The sequence below is a fragment of the Manis pentadactyla genome, chromosome 3, assembly GCF_030020395.1.
Source record: "Manis pentadactyla isolate mManPen7 chromosome 3, mManPen7.hap1, whole genome shotgun sequence".
NCBI classification, from domain to species: domain Eukaryota; kingdom Metazoa; phylum Chordata; class Mammalia; order Pholidota; family Manidae; genus Manis; species Manis pentadactyla.
In genome coordinates this window covers 170511655-170527806 of record NC_080021.1, presented here as the reverse complement: position 1 = coordinate 170527806, position 16152 = coordinate 170511655, and the positions used below count along the sequence as shown (strand labels likewise).

General features: G+C 35.2%; 1 protein-coding gene across 4 annotated transcripts in view; it reads right to left on the bottom strand.

The window, feature by feature from the left end:
- The window catches only part of CNTLN (centlein), a 305405-nt gene that overhangs the window by 141242 nt on the left and 148011 nt on the right, over nt 1-16152 (bottom strand). For all 4 annotated transcript variants that reach the window (XM_057498718.1, XM_057498720.1, XM_057498721.1 and 1 more), the window contains 2 exons: nt 6187-6363; nt 4273-4398 (listed from right to left, as the gene is read on the bottom strand). In XM_057498718.1, coding sequence (XP_057354701.1) covers nt 4273-4398; nt 6187-6363 — 303 coding nt within the window. The remainder of the gene's footprint in view (nt 1-4272; nt 4399-6186; nt 6364-16152) is intronic.

Sequence of the window (16152 nt, the reverse complement as noted above, 5' to 3'; positions counted from 1 at the left end):
AAGCTCATGACTATTAGAGCATTGAAAATATGACATAAACTGCATTAAAAGGATATACTGATGTTATTAAATGGCACAGAAAAATGCTAATAGAATATAACTGCCAAATGCCTCAAAGTCAGTAAAGCAGGGATTCATAGCATTAGTGATCTCAAGGACAGTAAGGATTTCATGAACCTTGATGCATGGATTTCCAAATTATACTTTGTAAATTATCAGCTTACTATGCTCATGGAGTCAGGATTTGGAAATGGGTAGGATTTGTTTAATGATACCTTTCATCTCTTCTATTGCTATTGTCTTTTTTATCACAACATTGTTTACCTATCTTGAAAACATGTACAACTAGCTACATAAGTAAGCTGAGCAAGATAATATATAAATATTTATACAAAATTCATAACTAGTATTAGAATAATATACATGACTTACTGATGATATAAAAAAGAGCATCATTTCAATGCATCAGTGTATTTGTATGTTATGGGCTACTAATGAAGCTTATTTGTCCCTCCCTCCCTTCAATTCACTTGGAACATCAACTTGTGAACCCAAAGCTACGTACCATGACATGGAGCAAGTCTTTAGTGTTTCCAACAATATTTTCCATGGAACAATAGTCTTTTGGGAAATATTAATAGATATAATCAAGTAATTCTGGGAAGTAACGTATCTATACCTTTTTATAGTTTCAAAATGCACATTAATATGTTAAAGGCTCATAAAAAAAGATTTAATCCACTGTTTACAATAATTGAGCATGGAACACTTCTGTCTGCTGTATTCCCATTAGCAGAGTCAAATTCAATAGAATACCAATATGGAAAGGCCATGACAAAAATTCAACATGTATTAGTGGGCAAGAGTCTATAAAGGGAGCACCTTGAACAATCAATATATTTAAAAAATCATAAAGTACTGTTAAGCATTCAAATGAATTCCTCCAAAAAAGATATGTTGGGGTTCTAACAGCCACTACCTCAGAATGTAATTTTATTTGGAGATGTTATCTTTATAGAGGTAATCAGGTCATTAGGGTGGATCCTAATCCAATCTAACTGTGTCTTTATAAAAAGGAGTAATTTAGATATAGGGAAAGAGACAGACATAGAGAGGGAAGATAATGTGAAGACACAGAGAATGCCATCTATAAGCCAAGGAACACCTGAAGCTACCAGAAACTAGCAGAGGGAAATTAACAGAATCTCCCTCATTCTTCAGAAGGAACTAATTGTTGACACCTTGATTTTAGATTTTTCTAGCCTCCAGAACTTTGAGACAATAAATTTCTGTTCTTCTAAGCCAGCCAGTTAATGGTAGTTTGTTAGAGCAGCCCTATACAGACACATCATATACTCTAATCTTTTACTCACATGTACTTAATAGCAATAATATTAATATTATAGCTTAATAAAGGGGAATATAGATATGAGTCTTCTATCTTTAGAAATATGACAATTATACTTACTAACGTGAGGCTGTAAATTAGAATTAGAAGTACCCTGGGCTCAATCAAACTCTTAGAATTGCTTTACTGTACAGGTTTTGTTTACTCACTTCTTTTGCTAAATGCTTGACTACAGTGCCTTTTTCATTAAAGTATTTTGCACTTTTAGAATAAGAAATCCTTTACTACCAAATGATAAAATGCAAGGAAAAAATTTGCTCCCATTTTTCCCTTATCCTGAAAATCTTAGACAGTAAAAATACATTTGAAATTCATGATTATCAGCTGACTTGAAAAAGGAATGAAAGTATTAATGAGAAAGAAATTGTGTGAAAAAAGTATTTTAATCTGAAAAAAACTTGAGGCCCCATCCAAGAGAGCTGTTGCCAGAAAAAGGAATGAGGAAATATACTATTATAATGCTTCTGAGGCTCTTGTTGAAACAAGGAATTCAAGAGGTAGAAGAGAACAAATCTAAAAATGTCTGAATTGCTCTGTTCCTTCCTGCCAAAAACAAGAAACTATCAACAACTAGACCTCTGGGCAAATGAGTGGAGATCTTCTACTAGTGAATGGGATGTGCGATGTTAATTTCGTGCATCAACTTGACTGCTCAGATGTTCAGTGTTAGGCTGGAGGAAGGAAAAACAAGGACATGCAAACAGAACAGAGAGATACCATAAAAGGAGAACAGAACAGACCCCAAGGTCCATGCCTTATATGGAAAGGGGATAGCTCTTCCTGAATTCCATCCTTCTGATGTGCCAACTAAGACCTGGATGTCAGCCTCCTCCCTCTTGGAAGGAAAAAAAGTTTCTAGTTGTCTATCATGTCACCTTTAGCCAATCATACCTCTCCACGCCCCTAGGATAGCTTGCCCACTCCTCCCCCTTCTAACCCCTTATAAGCCCCCACCTCCAGGAGCGTGACTTCCCCAGCCTCCATTTACGTAGACTGGTGAACCTCGCCCAGGACTGCGCTCAAATAAACTGCCTGGCCCTTTGTTGCCTCTCGTCGCCTGCTTATTTCGGCTAGAATTTATCTTACATTTGGTTAATCATTATTTCTGAGGGTGTTTCTGTATGAAATTAATTTGAATCAGCTGACTGAGTAAAGCCCTCCCCAATGTGATAGGCTTCATCCAATCTACTGAGAGCCTGAATAGAAAAAAAGGCTGCATAAGAAATAATTCATTCTTTCCACATTTGTTTGAGCAGGGACATTGGTCTTATCCCTTACGACTCGTACTTGAATTGGGACTGAAATTTACACCATCAGTTTTCCTGGTTCTCAGGCCTCTGGATCTGGATTGGAAGTATATACCACTGGCTCTCCTTTATCTCCAGTTTGATAACTATAGATCTGGGACTTCTCAGACAACATAATTGTGGGAGCCAATTCCTTATAGTAAATCTATCTCTCTGGGTGTTTCTCTCTCTCTCTCTTTCTCTCTCTCCCTCTCTCTCTCTCTCTCTCTCTATATATATATATATATGTATATATATATACATATATATATATATATATATATATACACACATACACATACACATAAACATGTATCTTTCAGAATAATGATATCCATTAAGAAAGACTGAAGGGTTATAACCTATTAGATATGTTTATCTGGGAACCCAGATACATACAGGATAAAAGTCTTGATATGTGAATTTCAAGAATTATGCAAAAGGAGGAAGATGATAGGCTGGCTTCATAAACATGCCCATAATATCCTGTGTGTACCCCCACACTTACTTAATACACTAGATTCTAACCACTGGCTCAGAATCTTCTTAACTGGATGAAGACTCCTGAATGATAAATACTCATCTTTTCTCTTTTATAACAAGTGACTAGCACAAAGCTAGGCATTGTTAAATAAGTTGTTACTAAGTAAACAAATGAATGAGCAAGTAACTACAGGTGTATAAATTTCAAATAAACTAAATGCTAGCAAGCTGAGGTCATCTGATCATTTTATTTTTGGTAAAAACATTAGATAATTTTCCTTTGTTCTAGAACAGTTTAATTCTAATACACATAAATTAACACTTAATGTAGTGAAAAGGCAGAAAAAAATATTAAATGTACCTTATGGTTAACTATACTACTAAAGCATATTTTGTTCTAGAACACACATAATGTAAGTCAAAGATTTTTTTCCTAAGACTAAACTATTTTATATGATAAAGAATATGTTTTAAATATATTGGATTCTAATGTGCAAAACATTGGATTTGTCATAAAATATCTCAACACTATTTGAGATTCAATTAAATGGCCTATTCTCAACTAGTGTAGGCTTTCGGTAGTTGTGAATGAAGAATGACAAGCTTAAATTCAGAGAAAAATTAAAAGCCCTCAATATAGTCAAATGGAAAAAATATTGTATATTTATTTGCCATTTGACTATGTAATTTTCCTATAGAGGACAATTTTAAGTGACCTGAGCTGGGTTAGTACAGTTTTTAAGTTACCTCTCTTTTTATATGTTTATCATATATAAAGAACCATAGAAACTCTCTTTTCACTTGCTATAGATCCTATTTTTTTTGTTTCTGAGAAACTGTAAGAAATTTATTCCCAATATTAAGCCAAAATATTCCCAAATAATTTTAAAGTGGTGAATATTTAGTTTTCAAGCAATAATTTTTTTTATTACTTCTCAGAAATCTTAAAAACAAGAACAAATGATTACACACTTTTATAAATGTAATTAAATTCAGGAAAGATAAATGATTAGCAGTAATTTGTGAAGTGAATGTTCACTTTGGTATATTTTTATCTTTGCAAGGTTATTACTAAAGAAATGATTAAATGTTCACCTTTAGTTGTAGTGCCTTCTCTAAATTTTCAATCTTTCTTTCGGCTTTTCTCAGCTTCCTTAGGTCCTCTGAGTCTGTGAAAGAGCTCTTTGGGGACAAAGACCTTGAACGTTTCACAGGTGGTTCCTCGAGAATAAAACAAGGACATGGTTGAACTAGTTGGAACACTGGATTATGAAAGACATGCAAAATTAAAGAACAAGTAATTTTGCATACTAATAATGAATTATAAAAAAAATCCTGCATGGAATACTAGAGAAATAACAAGCGGAATTACCACAGTGCTACCACTAAAGGTTTCTCTGTGACTTGTTAATGAGAATATTCATTTACATTTACATTGTTTCTTTCAGAATAATGATGTCCCATTAGGGAAGACTAAAGGGTTATAGACTCAGAAATGTAAGAAACCTCATTACAAAGGAGGGGATAGAGGCTCGTCTAATTGCTCTATAAGGGTCCAAGGTTACACTTGATAGGACAACCAGAAACAAGAGGGAAAGGATTTTTTTCCCTTTGAAATAGTTTAACACACTGTGAAGTTGAAGAAACAATATGCTTGAGGAATATAAATACAACAGACAGTAGATCTTATACCATAATGACCATATGGTCATTAACTATAATGTGGCTAACTAGAGACAAGAATGTGTGTTTATATTATGTACAGTTTCATATACCAATCTGGAGAAGGAATATTTGAAAGCAACTATTAAGCTGGGCAACATATTGTTCACACTTACTGCATGTCCTTATAAAAAAGAAAGAAAATTTTGTTCAAAATATCCCTCTTATTTTCTTGACTTTTATTAAAAGCAATGAAACACCAAACCAGTACAATTTTAAACTTTGGTAATACAGTGAGCAACCTAAAATATTGTATCTCAATTTTAAGAATGTTTTATTTTAATAAAACTCAATGCTTGAAACTACTCCAAGATAGCAAGAAAAGTACAATACAGTTATGTTTAAATAGATACATTCATACAGCTTGCTCTGCTGAAAATTACTTAATTAAATTATCTAAATTAATAATATCAGCAGGAGTAAAATTACAATAGAAACATGGATCTAATTTTAAATGCTTCCTTTATTAAGATAGTTTGTTCTACTGGTAGGAAAAAAAATGGAACGAACTAAAAACAATTATCTTGAAAAAGATATAGTTTTTCTGCACATTACTTTCTACTGCTGAAGTAACAACTGTGAGAAAAATGTCTAAAACTACTTACTTTGAAGGAAATGTTATTTCAATTTATCTAGAAATAATATATTCACATGATATTATGAAATTTTTAATTAGTCAATGTTCATAGAATCTTTTAAAGTATAACAGGAATGTGTAACACTACAAAAAAAAGCTAAGGCATTAATAAATGGAAAACATGGTATGAAAAATTTTCTTATTTTTCTCTATTGTTGCACATTTAAATCAAAAAATATAAAACTGCACAGATTAATGTTAAATTCCATTTTATAGTTAATATTCTACATGGGCAGTATCTTAAATATATCTGAATGAAACAGAAACAGTAAGATGTATTTTTCTTTTAACAACTAATACCACTTTAAAATATTTTTTTACATAGATAAATGTATCTATAGATTAGTTAAGGGATGCTTACCAAGCTTTTTAATATAAGAATGTTAATTTACTGAAAAACAGACTTGCTACTAGCATATATTTAATTAATTAAATTAGAAATATATTATTTAGTCTTTAAAAAAAGAAATCTCAACCCTCAACAATTATTTTATCAAGTACTTCGTTTCAAAGGGAACCATTTTTTTTAAGTTTTTTAAGTTTCCTTAAATCTAAACAGAGGAGTAAATGTTACTGTTTGTTTTCTAACATCATTGCTCACCTTGCCAGCCTCATCCTGACAAATTCACAAAATGACAAAATATCCCTACCTTACGTTTTCCTTCAGCAGTTGTCAAGATGCTCTTCTCTGAGAAACCCTTGTTGGTAGATTCATTTTCTAACAGTTTTTCATTTGCTATTTTCAGTTTCTCCTGTAAATACTCAATTTCAGACTTCTGTGAGACCATTAAGTTTTCTAAGCTTGATAAAGGTGGCCGTTGAGATATCTATTTAAATAAGTATAAATGCAAATATATATGTTTGTTCATATTTTATATTATTTAGAAATATATGCAAATATTTTTGTATAGATTATTAAATAATAAGTATCCAGAGAAAGAAAATTTCCTATCAATAATAAGCTGTTAACTAGAATTAGCTAAACTTCTGTCATCTTAATAGAATGGCATTTTTCAATAAAATAACCAAAGACATGAGGAGGGGGGAACTTTAGCTGGTGTTCCCATTCAGTTAGATGTTTGCTTATTCAACACATTCTGGAAGCTGAACTGTTCCTGAGGGATGTGGGGAATGAGAATGTGGTAACAGACCATCCAAAACTGCCTAGTTTCAAGATGGAGGAAAAGTTAACCCAAACTTCACCCCATTATATTCAGCTCATTTTATTCTCATTGCCATGATATTAGCATTGTGGTTTTGATGCCCCATTGCAGGGGACAACTGCCATGACAGTTCTGAGAACCAAATACAGCCCAAACTCCCTCCACCCAACATAAGGGTGGAGCAAGTCCCGACTTCAAAGAAAAACCACGCCTGTTCCCTTTGAAACCTAATCACACTTAGTGAATATTCATTTGTCTTTACATAAAAAATGGCTCCCTATTGTTTCCTTGGTGCAACTCCCTCTGGGTCTATCCATGTCCAACTCCCAGGCAGTACTTTTGACTTTTTTTAAACCTTTAGTTTCCAAATTTAATGCTCAACAACCACTTTTTGAATGCATTCTTGAATTCTTTCTTGCAAGGAGACTAAGGAACCATCTCTGGTAACAGTATTTATAAATATTTTCATAAATAATACCGCTATATAGATCTGCAGGATAAAAAAAGTAAAGCACAGTAGCATGAAACATACCACTCATTTATAAATTATTTCAAATTTATAATTATACCATATAAATTTCCTCAAGAAATACTCAATCCACCATCTGATCATCAAGAGTTATATAATATCATTAAATATAAACCAGGAAAAGGAAACCAACAGCATTAGAGGTCTAATTATCTTTTAATGTATAACAACTCAAAGAACTGATGCTTTTAAAAGTCAATATAGTCCACAGTGTTCTCTTCTGAAATGTATTCCTATTTCAGATAAACTCTGATGGTTAGCACATTTTAACAACAGAAATCACAGGAAAATTAAGCAAATCTTCAAGAAATGCGAGTTCATAAAATCTAGCATTCTACAAAACTTTATTACCATTTTGACTGAATATATATGAGACCATTAAAATCTATGGACATATGCTATTTCAAATTAATCACTTCACTTACAAAAAACAAAAATACTAAATCATAATGAAACTAAAGTTTTTCTTGATTTCTGAAAGTTATATCTTAAGATTCTATATTATCAATATGGATCCCACATCCCTGAAAATAGATTCACTTAAAATGTAGAGAGGGCTATCCTCTCTAAGTGATATTTCCAAGGACTGTGTAAAGAAAATATGTATGTTTAACTTTTCTGAACCAACAATGGAAGGTATTACCCATTCCTGGTTTTGACTTTCTACTTCTTTTTTAGGGGATGGGCAAAATTTTCCGAATTCTAACCTGTAATTTTTATGAGAAGGGTCATTATGATTTATACCATTATGCTTTTCTCAAAGTAAATCACCTGATCTCGTTCCCAACCTTTATTCTGTTATACTGCTAAACATTTATCTCAGAGTGTAGTTCATATTATTCTTTACCACACTTACCATACATAAAATATTAAATATGCCATTACCTTGTACCAAATTAAAACACTTCAAGCACTTTTCTGCCAAACTCTAAAGGGAGTTGCCCTATTTTTCCCCCCCTTTTAAACCTGTATGGATATTACTTTTTTTTGTTTTTTCCTCCTATTTTGTAAGCAAACTTATGACATTTATAAATAATTGCTTTGACTAGGATGTCCATCCAAACAATTTTCAAAGATTATATAGTCTTGCCAAGATTTTCTTAAATAAAATTAAGATGAAGAATATATTAATAAACCATTATCTACCAAAGGAATTTAAAATTGTCCAAGGCCAAACAAAAGTTTAGAATAAAAAGAAAAAACATAACTTTAATTGTATTGGTATACCCAATAAGCAAGCCTGTGTTCTTTAAATGAGTTTTCTAAGTCATCATTGCATTATAATGCAGTAGGTAAGAATGTAAAAACATGAATACTTTGTTAAGAAGTTGCAAAGTGGCGGAGCCAAGATGGCGGCATGAGTAGGACAGTGGGAATCTCCTCCCAAAAACATATATATTTTTGAAAATACACTAACAAATACAACTAATCCTAAAAGAGAGACCAGAAGACACAGGACAACAACCAGACTACATCTGCACCTGCGAGAGCCCAGCGCCTGGTGAAAGGGGTAAGATACAAGCCCCGGCCCAGCGGGACCCGAGCACCCCTCACCCCAGCTCCCGGTGGGAGGAGAGGAGTCGGAGCGGGGAGGGAGAGGGAGCCCAGGACAGCTAAATACCCAGCCCTAGCCATCTGCACCAGAGTGCAGACACAGTGCATGCGTGGAGGGCTGGAAACTAGGGAAACAGGACAGCAAGACCTCTGAGCAGGTCCCGAAGCCGATGCCCCTGTGACGAAGAAAAGCGAGTGCTTTTTGAAAGTCTTAAAGGGACAGGGATGCCACAGCTGGACATAAACTTCCCAGGTCACAGTCCAGCAGCTGGAAATTCCAGAGAACTCTGAGCACACTAAACCCCTGGGCAACAGCTCTGATACCCCTCATGGAGGTAAACAGCCAAACAGCCCCCCGTCCATTAGCCCTACGGGACCCTGACATAGCAGAGAAGCAGACTGAGGCTGGCCATGCCCTCAGCAAAGGAGCTTCCTCCATACCAGCCGGGCAAGATACAGAGACCCAGTCTACATGCCATTGCACAACACAAGCCACTAGGGGTCGCAGTTGTCCCAGTAAAGAAAGGCCAGGAGCCAAGGGGAAAGCTGATAGACACGTCAATAGCACTCCACTGCATCTATCAACATGAAAAGGCAAAAAAATTTGATCCAGACAAGACTAACCCAGACAGCTACGGCATCTGCTACATCTTCCCCTGAGAAGCAACCTGGGGAGATAGATTTAACCAGTCTTCCTGAAAAAGAATTCAAAACAAAAGTCATAACCATGCTGATGGACTTGCAGAGAAATATGCAAGAACTAAGGAAGGAGAATACAGAAATAAAAAAAACTCTGGAAGGGCTTCAAAACAGAATGGACGAGATGCAAGAGACCATTAATGGACTAGAAAACAGAGAACAGGAAGGCAGAGAAGCTGATGCAGAGATATAAGGATCTCCAGGAATGAAAGAATTTTAAGAGAGCTGAGTGACCAATCGAAACGGAAAAATATCCGCATTATAGGAGTACCAGAAGAAGAAGAGAGAGAAAAAGGGATACAAAGTGTCTTTGAAGAAATAATTGCTGAAAACTTCCACAAACAAGGGGAGGAAATGGCCTCTCAGACCACAGAGGTACACAGAACTCCCATGACAAGGGATTCAAGGAGGGCAATACCAAGACACATAATAATTAAAATGGCAAAGATCAAAGACAAGGACAAAGTATTAAAGGCAGCTAGAGAGAAAAAAAAGGTCACCTACAAAGGAAAACCCATCAGGCTATCATCAGACTTCTCAACAGAAACCCTACAGGCCAGAAGAGAATGGCATGATATACTTAAAGCAATGAAACAGAACGGCCTCGAACCAAGACTATGGTATCCAGCACGATTATCATTTAAATATGAAGGAGGGATTAAACAATTCCCAGACAAGCAAAAGTTGAGGGAATTTGCCTCCCACAAACCACCTCTACAGGGTATTTTAGATGGACTGCTCTAGATGGGAGCACTCCTAAAAAGAGCACAGAACAAAACACCAAACATATGAAGAAGGGAGAAGGAGGAATAAGAAGGGAGAGAAATAAAGAATCACCAGACCGTGTTTATAATAGCTCAATAAGTGAGTTAAGTTAGACACTAACATAGTAAAGAAGCTAACCCTGAACCACTGGTAACCACAAACTTAAAGCCTGCAATGGCAATAAGTACATACCTTTCAATAATCACCCTAAATGTTAATGGACTGAATGCACCAATCAAAAGACACAGAGTAATAGAATGGGTAAAAAAGCAAGATCTATCCATATGCTGCTTACAAGAGACTCACCTCAAACCCAAAGATATGCACAGACTTAAAGTCAAGGGATAGAAAAAGATATTTCATGCAAACAACAGAGAGAAAAAAGCAGGTGTTACAATACTAGTATCAGACAAAACAGACTTCAAAATAAAGAAAGTAACAAGAGATAAAGAAGGACATTACATAATGATACAGGGCTCAGTGCAACAAGAGGATATAACCATTATAAATATACATGCACCCAATACAGGAGCACCAACATATGTGAAACAAATACTAACAGAACTAAAGGAGGAAATAGAATGCAATGCATTCATTCTGGGAGACTTCAACACAACACTCACTCCAAAGGACAGATCCACCAGACAGAAAATAAGTAAGGACACAGAGGCACTTAACAACACACTAGAACAGATGGACCTAATAGACATCTACAGAACTCTACATCCAAAAGCAACAGGATACACATTCTTCTCAAGTGCACATGGAACATTCTCCAGAATAGACCACATACTAGGCCACAAAAAGAGCCTCAGTAAATTCAAAAAGATTGAAATCCTACCAACCAACTTTTCAGACCACAAAGGCATAAAACTAGAAATAAACTGTACAAAGAAAGCAAAAAGGCTCACAAACACATGGAGGCTTAACAACATGCTCCTAAATAATCAATGGATCAATGATCAAATCTAAATGGAGATCCAGCAAAACATGGAAACAAACGACAACAACAACACAAAGCCCCAACCACTGTGGGATACAGCAAAAGCAGTCTTAAGAGGAAAGTATATAGCAATCCAGGCATATTTAAAGAAGGAAGAACAATCCCAAATGAATGGTCTAATGTCACAATTATCAAAATTGGAAAGAGAAGAACAAATGAGGCCTAAGGTCAGCAGAAGAAGGGTCATAATAAAGATCAGAGAAGAAATAAATAACATTGAGAAGAATGAAACAATAGCAAAAATCAATGAAACCAAGAGCTGGTTCTTCGAGAAAATAAACAAAATAGATAAGCCTCTAGCGAGACTTATTAAGAGGAAAAGAGAGTCAACACAAATCAACAGAATCAGAAACAAGAAAGGAAAAATCACGACGGACCCCACAGAAATACAAAGAACTATTAGAGAGTACTATGAAAACCTATATGCTAACAAGCTGGTAAACCTAGAAGAAATGGACAACTTCCTAGAAAAACACAACCTTCCAAGACTGACCCAGAAAGAAACAGAAAATCTAAACAGACCAATTACCAGCAAATAAATTGAAGCATTAATCAAAAAACTACCAAAACAAAACCCCCAGGCCAGATGGATTTACCTCAGAATTTTATCAGACATACAGAGAAGACATAATACCCATTCTTAAACTTTTCCAAAAATTAGAAGAGAAGGGAATACTCCCAAACTCATTCTATGAAGCCAACATCACCCTAATACCAAAACCAGGCAAAGACCCCACCAAAAAAGAAAACTACAGACCAATATCCCTGATGAATGTAGATGCAAAAATACTCAACAAAATATTAGCAAGCCGAATTCAAAAATACATCAAAAGGATCGTTCACCATGACCAAGTGGGATTCATCCCAGGGATGCAAGGATGGTACAACATTCGAATGTCCATCAATATCATCCACCACATCAAGAAAAAGAAAGACAAAAACCACATGATCATCTCCATAGATGCTGAAAAAGCATTCGACAAAGTTCAACATCCATTCATGATAAAAACTCTCAGCAAAATGGGTATAGAGGGCAAGTACCTCAACATAATAAAGGCCACATATGATAAACCCACAGCCAACATCATACTGAACAGCGAGAAGCTGAAAGCTTTTCCTCTGCAATCGGGAACAAAACAGGGATGCGCACTCTCCCCACTGTTTTTCAACATAGTACTGGAGGTCCTAGCCACGGCAATTAGACAAAACAAAGAAATACAAGGAATCCAGATTGGTAAAGAAGAAGTTAAACTGTCCCTATTTTCAGATGACATGATATTGTACATAAAAAACACTAAAGACACCACTCCGAAACTACTAGAGCTAATATCAGAATTCAGCAAAGTTGCAGGATACAAAATTAACACACAGAAATCTGTGGCTTTCCTATACACTAACAATAAACTAATAGAAAGAGAAATCAGGAAGACAATTACATTCACAATAGCACCAAAAAGAATAAAATACCTAGGAATAAACCTAACCAAGGAAGTGAAAGACCTATACCCTGAAAACTATAAGACACTCTTAAGAGAAATTAAAGAGGTCACTAATAAATGGAAACTCATCCCATGCTCTTGGCTAGGAAGAATTAATATTGTCAAAATCGCCATCCTGCCCAAAGCAATATACAGATTCGATGCAATTCCTATCAAATTACCAAGAGCTTTCTTCAATGAACTGGAACAAATAGTTCAAAAATTCATATGTAAACACCAAAGACCCCGAATAGCTAAAGGTATCCTGAGAAGGAAGAATAAAGTGGGGGAGGATCTCACTCCCCAACTTCAAGCTCTACTACAAAGCCACAGTAATCAAGACAATTTGGTACTGGCACAAGAACAGAACCACAGACCAATGGAACAGAATAGAGACTCCAAACATTAACCCAAACATATATGGTCAACTAATATTCGATAAGGGGGCCATGGACATACAATGGGGAAATGACAGTCTTTTCAACAGATGGTGTTGGCAAAACTGGACAGCTACATGTAAGAGAATGAAACTGGATCACTGTCTAACCCCATACACAAAAGTAAATTCAAAATGGATCAAAGACTTGAATGTAAGTCATGAAACCATAAAACTCTTAGAAAAAAACATAGGCAAAAATCTCTTAGACATAAACATGAGTGACCTCTTCTTGAACATATCTCCCCGGGCAAGGGAAACAAATGCAAAAATGAACAAATGGGACTATATCAAGCTGAAAAACTTCTGTACAGCAAAGGACACCATCAATAGAACAGAAAGGTATCCTACAGTATGGGAGAATATATTAAAAAATGACAGATCCGATAAAGGGTTGACATCCAAAATATATAAAGAGCTCACACACCTCAACAAACAAAAAGCAAATAATCCAATTAAAAAATGGGCAGAGGAGCTGAATAGACAGTTCTCTAAAGAAGAAATTCAGATGGCCAACAGACACATGAAAAGATGCTCCACATCGCTTGTCATCAGAGAAATGCAAATTAAATCTACAATGAGATATCATCTCACACCAGTAAGGATGGCAGTCATCCAAAAGACAAACAACAACAAATGTTGGTGAGGCTGTGGAGAAAGGGGAACCCTCCTACACTGCTGGTGGGAATGTAAATTAGTTCAACCATTGTGGAAAGCAGTATGGAGGTTCCTCTAAATGCTCAAAATAGAAATACCATTTGACCCAGGAATTCCAGTCCTAGGAATTTACCCTAAGAATGCAGCACTCCAGTTTGAAAAAGACAGATGCACCCCTATGTTTATCGCTGCACTATTTACAATAGCCAAGATATGGAAGCAACCTATATGTCCATCAGTAGATGATTGGATAAAGAAGATGTGGTACATACACAATGGAATATTACGCAGCCCTAAGAAAAAAACAAATCCTAACATTCACAACAACATGGATGGAGCTAGAGGGTATTATGCTCAGTGAAATAAGCCAGGCAGAGAAAGACAAGTACCAAGTGATCTCAATCATATGTGGAGTATAAGAACAAAAGAAAACTGAAGGAACAAAACAGCAGCAGAAGCACAGAACCCAAGAATGGACTAATAGTTACCAAAGGGAAAGGGACTGGGGAGGACGGGTGGGAAGGGAGGGATAAGGGCGGGAAGAAAAGAAAAGGGACATTACAATTAGCATGTATAGTGTTGGGGGGTCACGGGGAGGGCTGTGAAACACAGAGAAGACAAGTAGTGATTCTACAGCATCTTACTATGTTGAAGGACAGTGACTGTGAACTTGGTGACAAGTAGTGATTTTACAGCATCTTACTATGTTGATGGACAGTGACTGTGAATGGGTATGTGGGGGGGTCTTGGTGAAAGGGGGAGCCTAGTAAACATAATGTCCTTCATGTAATTGTAGATTAATGATACCACGAAAAAATAAAAAATAAAAAAAAAGAAGTTGCAATGCTAAGTAATTCAAATAAATATTCATGAAGACATTAAAAATGCTCCAAGAGCAGAGATTGTCACTATAATAATAAAAGAGTTCATATTTAGGTAGCATTTCTTCAAAATATTTCAACAAACAGTGACTTTGAAAAGTAGTGATTAACTAAAATTCACATAAGGAGCTAGGATGATAATGTAAACAAGTAAGTAAAATGACGTGTGTTTAGTTTTAAAATTACAGTTTTAGAATTGCTTCAACAGAGACACTTTGTATACATATTAAACATGCAGAAATATTCACTTCTGCGAAGAAACATGTATGTTCCCGGTTTTCTTACAATGTGGTCCTTTCTCTCTCACCTTTTAGCACTTTTAGTAGAGATAATGTGCATAAAAAGTATATCATAGTTCTCCCAATACAACTATTTTTTTGAATATGAGTAAAATTAAATGTCCAATGACATTCAGCCTCACTTTGAGGGTGATGGGGGGGTATTTGAGGCAGTAGCTACTCAGATCCAGCCAATTGTCTTCATAGAGGAATATGGCCCACTACTGCCAGAGCTACTGATTTTTCAAAAAAGCAAGTAATTAAGATTTCTTAAGGAAATCTCTTAATTTGAAAATGTTGGTGAGACTCAGTATATACAAGTCCTATATTTTGAAAACATGGTCATGGGAGTATAAACTGCTATCTATTTTCTAGGAAAAGTCTGAAGTGTGCATTGAGACACATATATGCATCAAGTTTGATTTAACATTCAAATCTGCTGAGGGTTGATGTGGAAAGGTATCCATGACAAACTGTTAAATGAGAGAAACAAGTTACAAAGGAGTATAGTATACTGTAAAGAAACATATTTCACCAAACATGCATAGAAAAAAAAAAACTGAAATGTCATAGTGTTATTTCTGAGTGGAGGGATTACATATGGTTTTCTTCATACTTATTTGAATTTCCTTAATTTTTTTACAATGAACATGTCACTAAATGTTTTTCAAAGTGTAAAATTTTTCTGCAAATTAAAAGAATAAAATTTCTAAATTTTCAGGATAGATAAGGGAAATATAAATAAAAGTCTCTCCATAAACTCATCCCTCAGAGATCACTAGTGCTAAGTTTGGGATATTTTATACAGACTTTAAAAAGAAGAGGAAAAACCATTGTAATTCTGCTCTTTAAAAATTGACTTTATTTTTTAGAACAGTTTTATACTCACAAAAAAACTGAGCAGACACTACAGAGTTCTACACCACCCACTCCCAGTCACCCAGTGTCCCCTATTATTTAACGCTTAAAATTAGTATGGTACATTTGTTACAATTGATGAACCAATATTCATACATTATTTTTAACTGAAGTCTATAGTTTATTCAAATTTCCATAGTTTTTACCTAACATCCTTTTTCTGTTTCAGGATCCCACCCACGATCCCACATTACATTTAGTTGTCATGTCAGCAGCTCTTCTCTATGACAGTTTCCCAGACTTTTCCTACTTTGA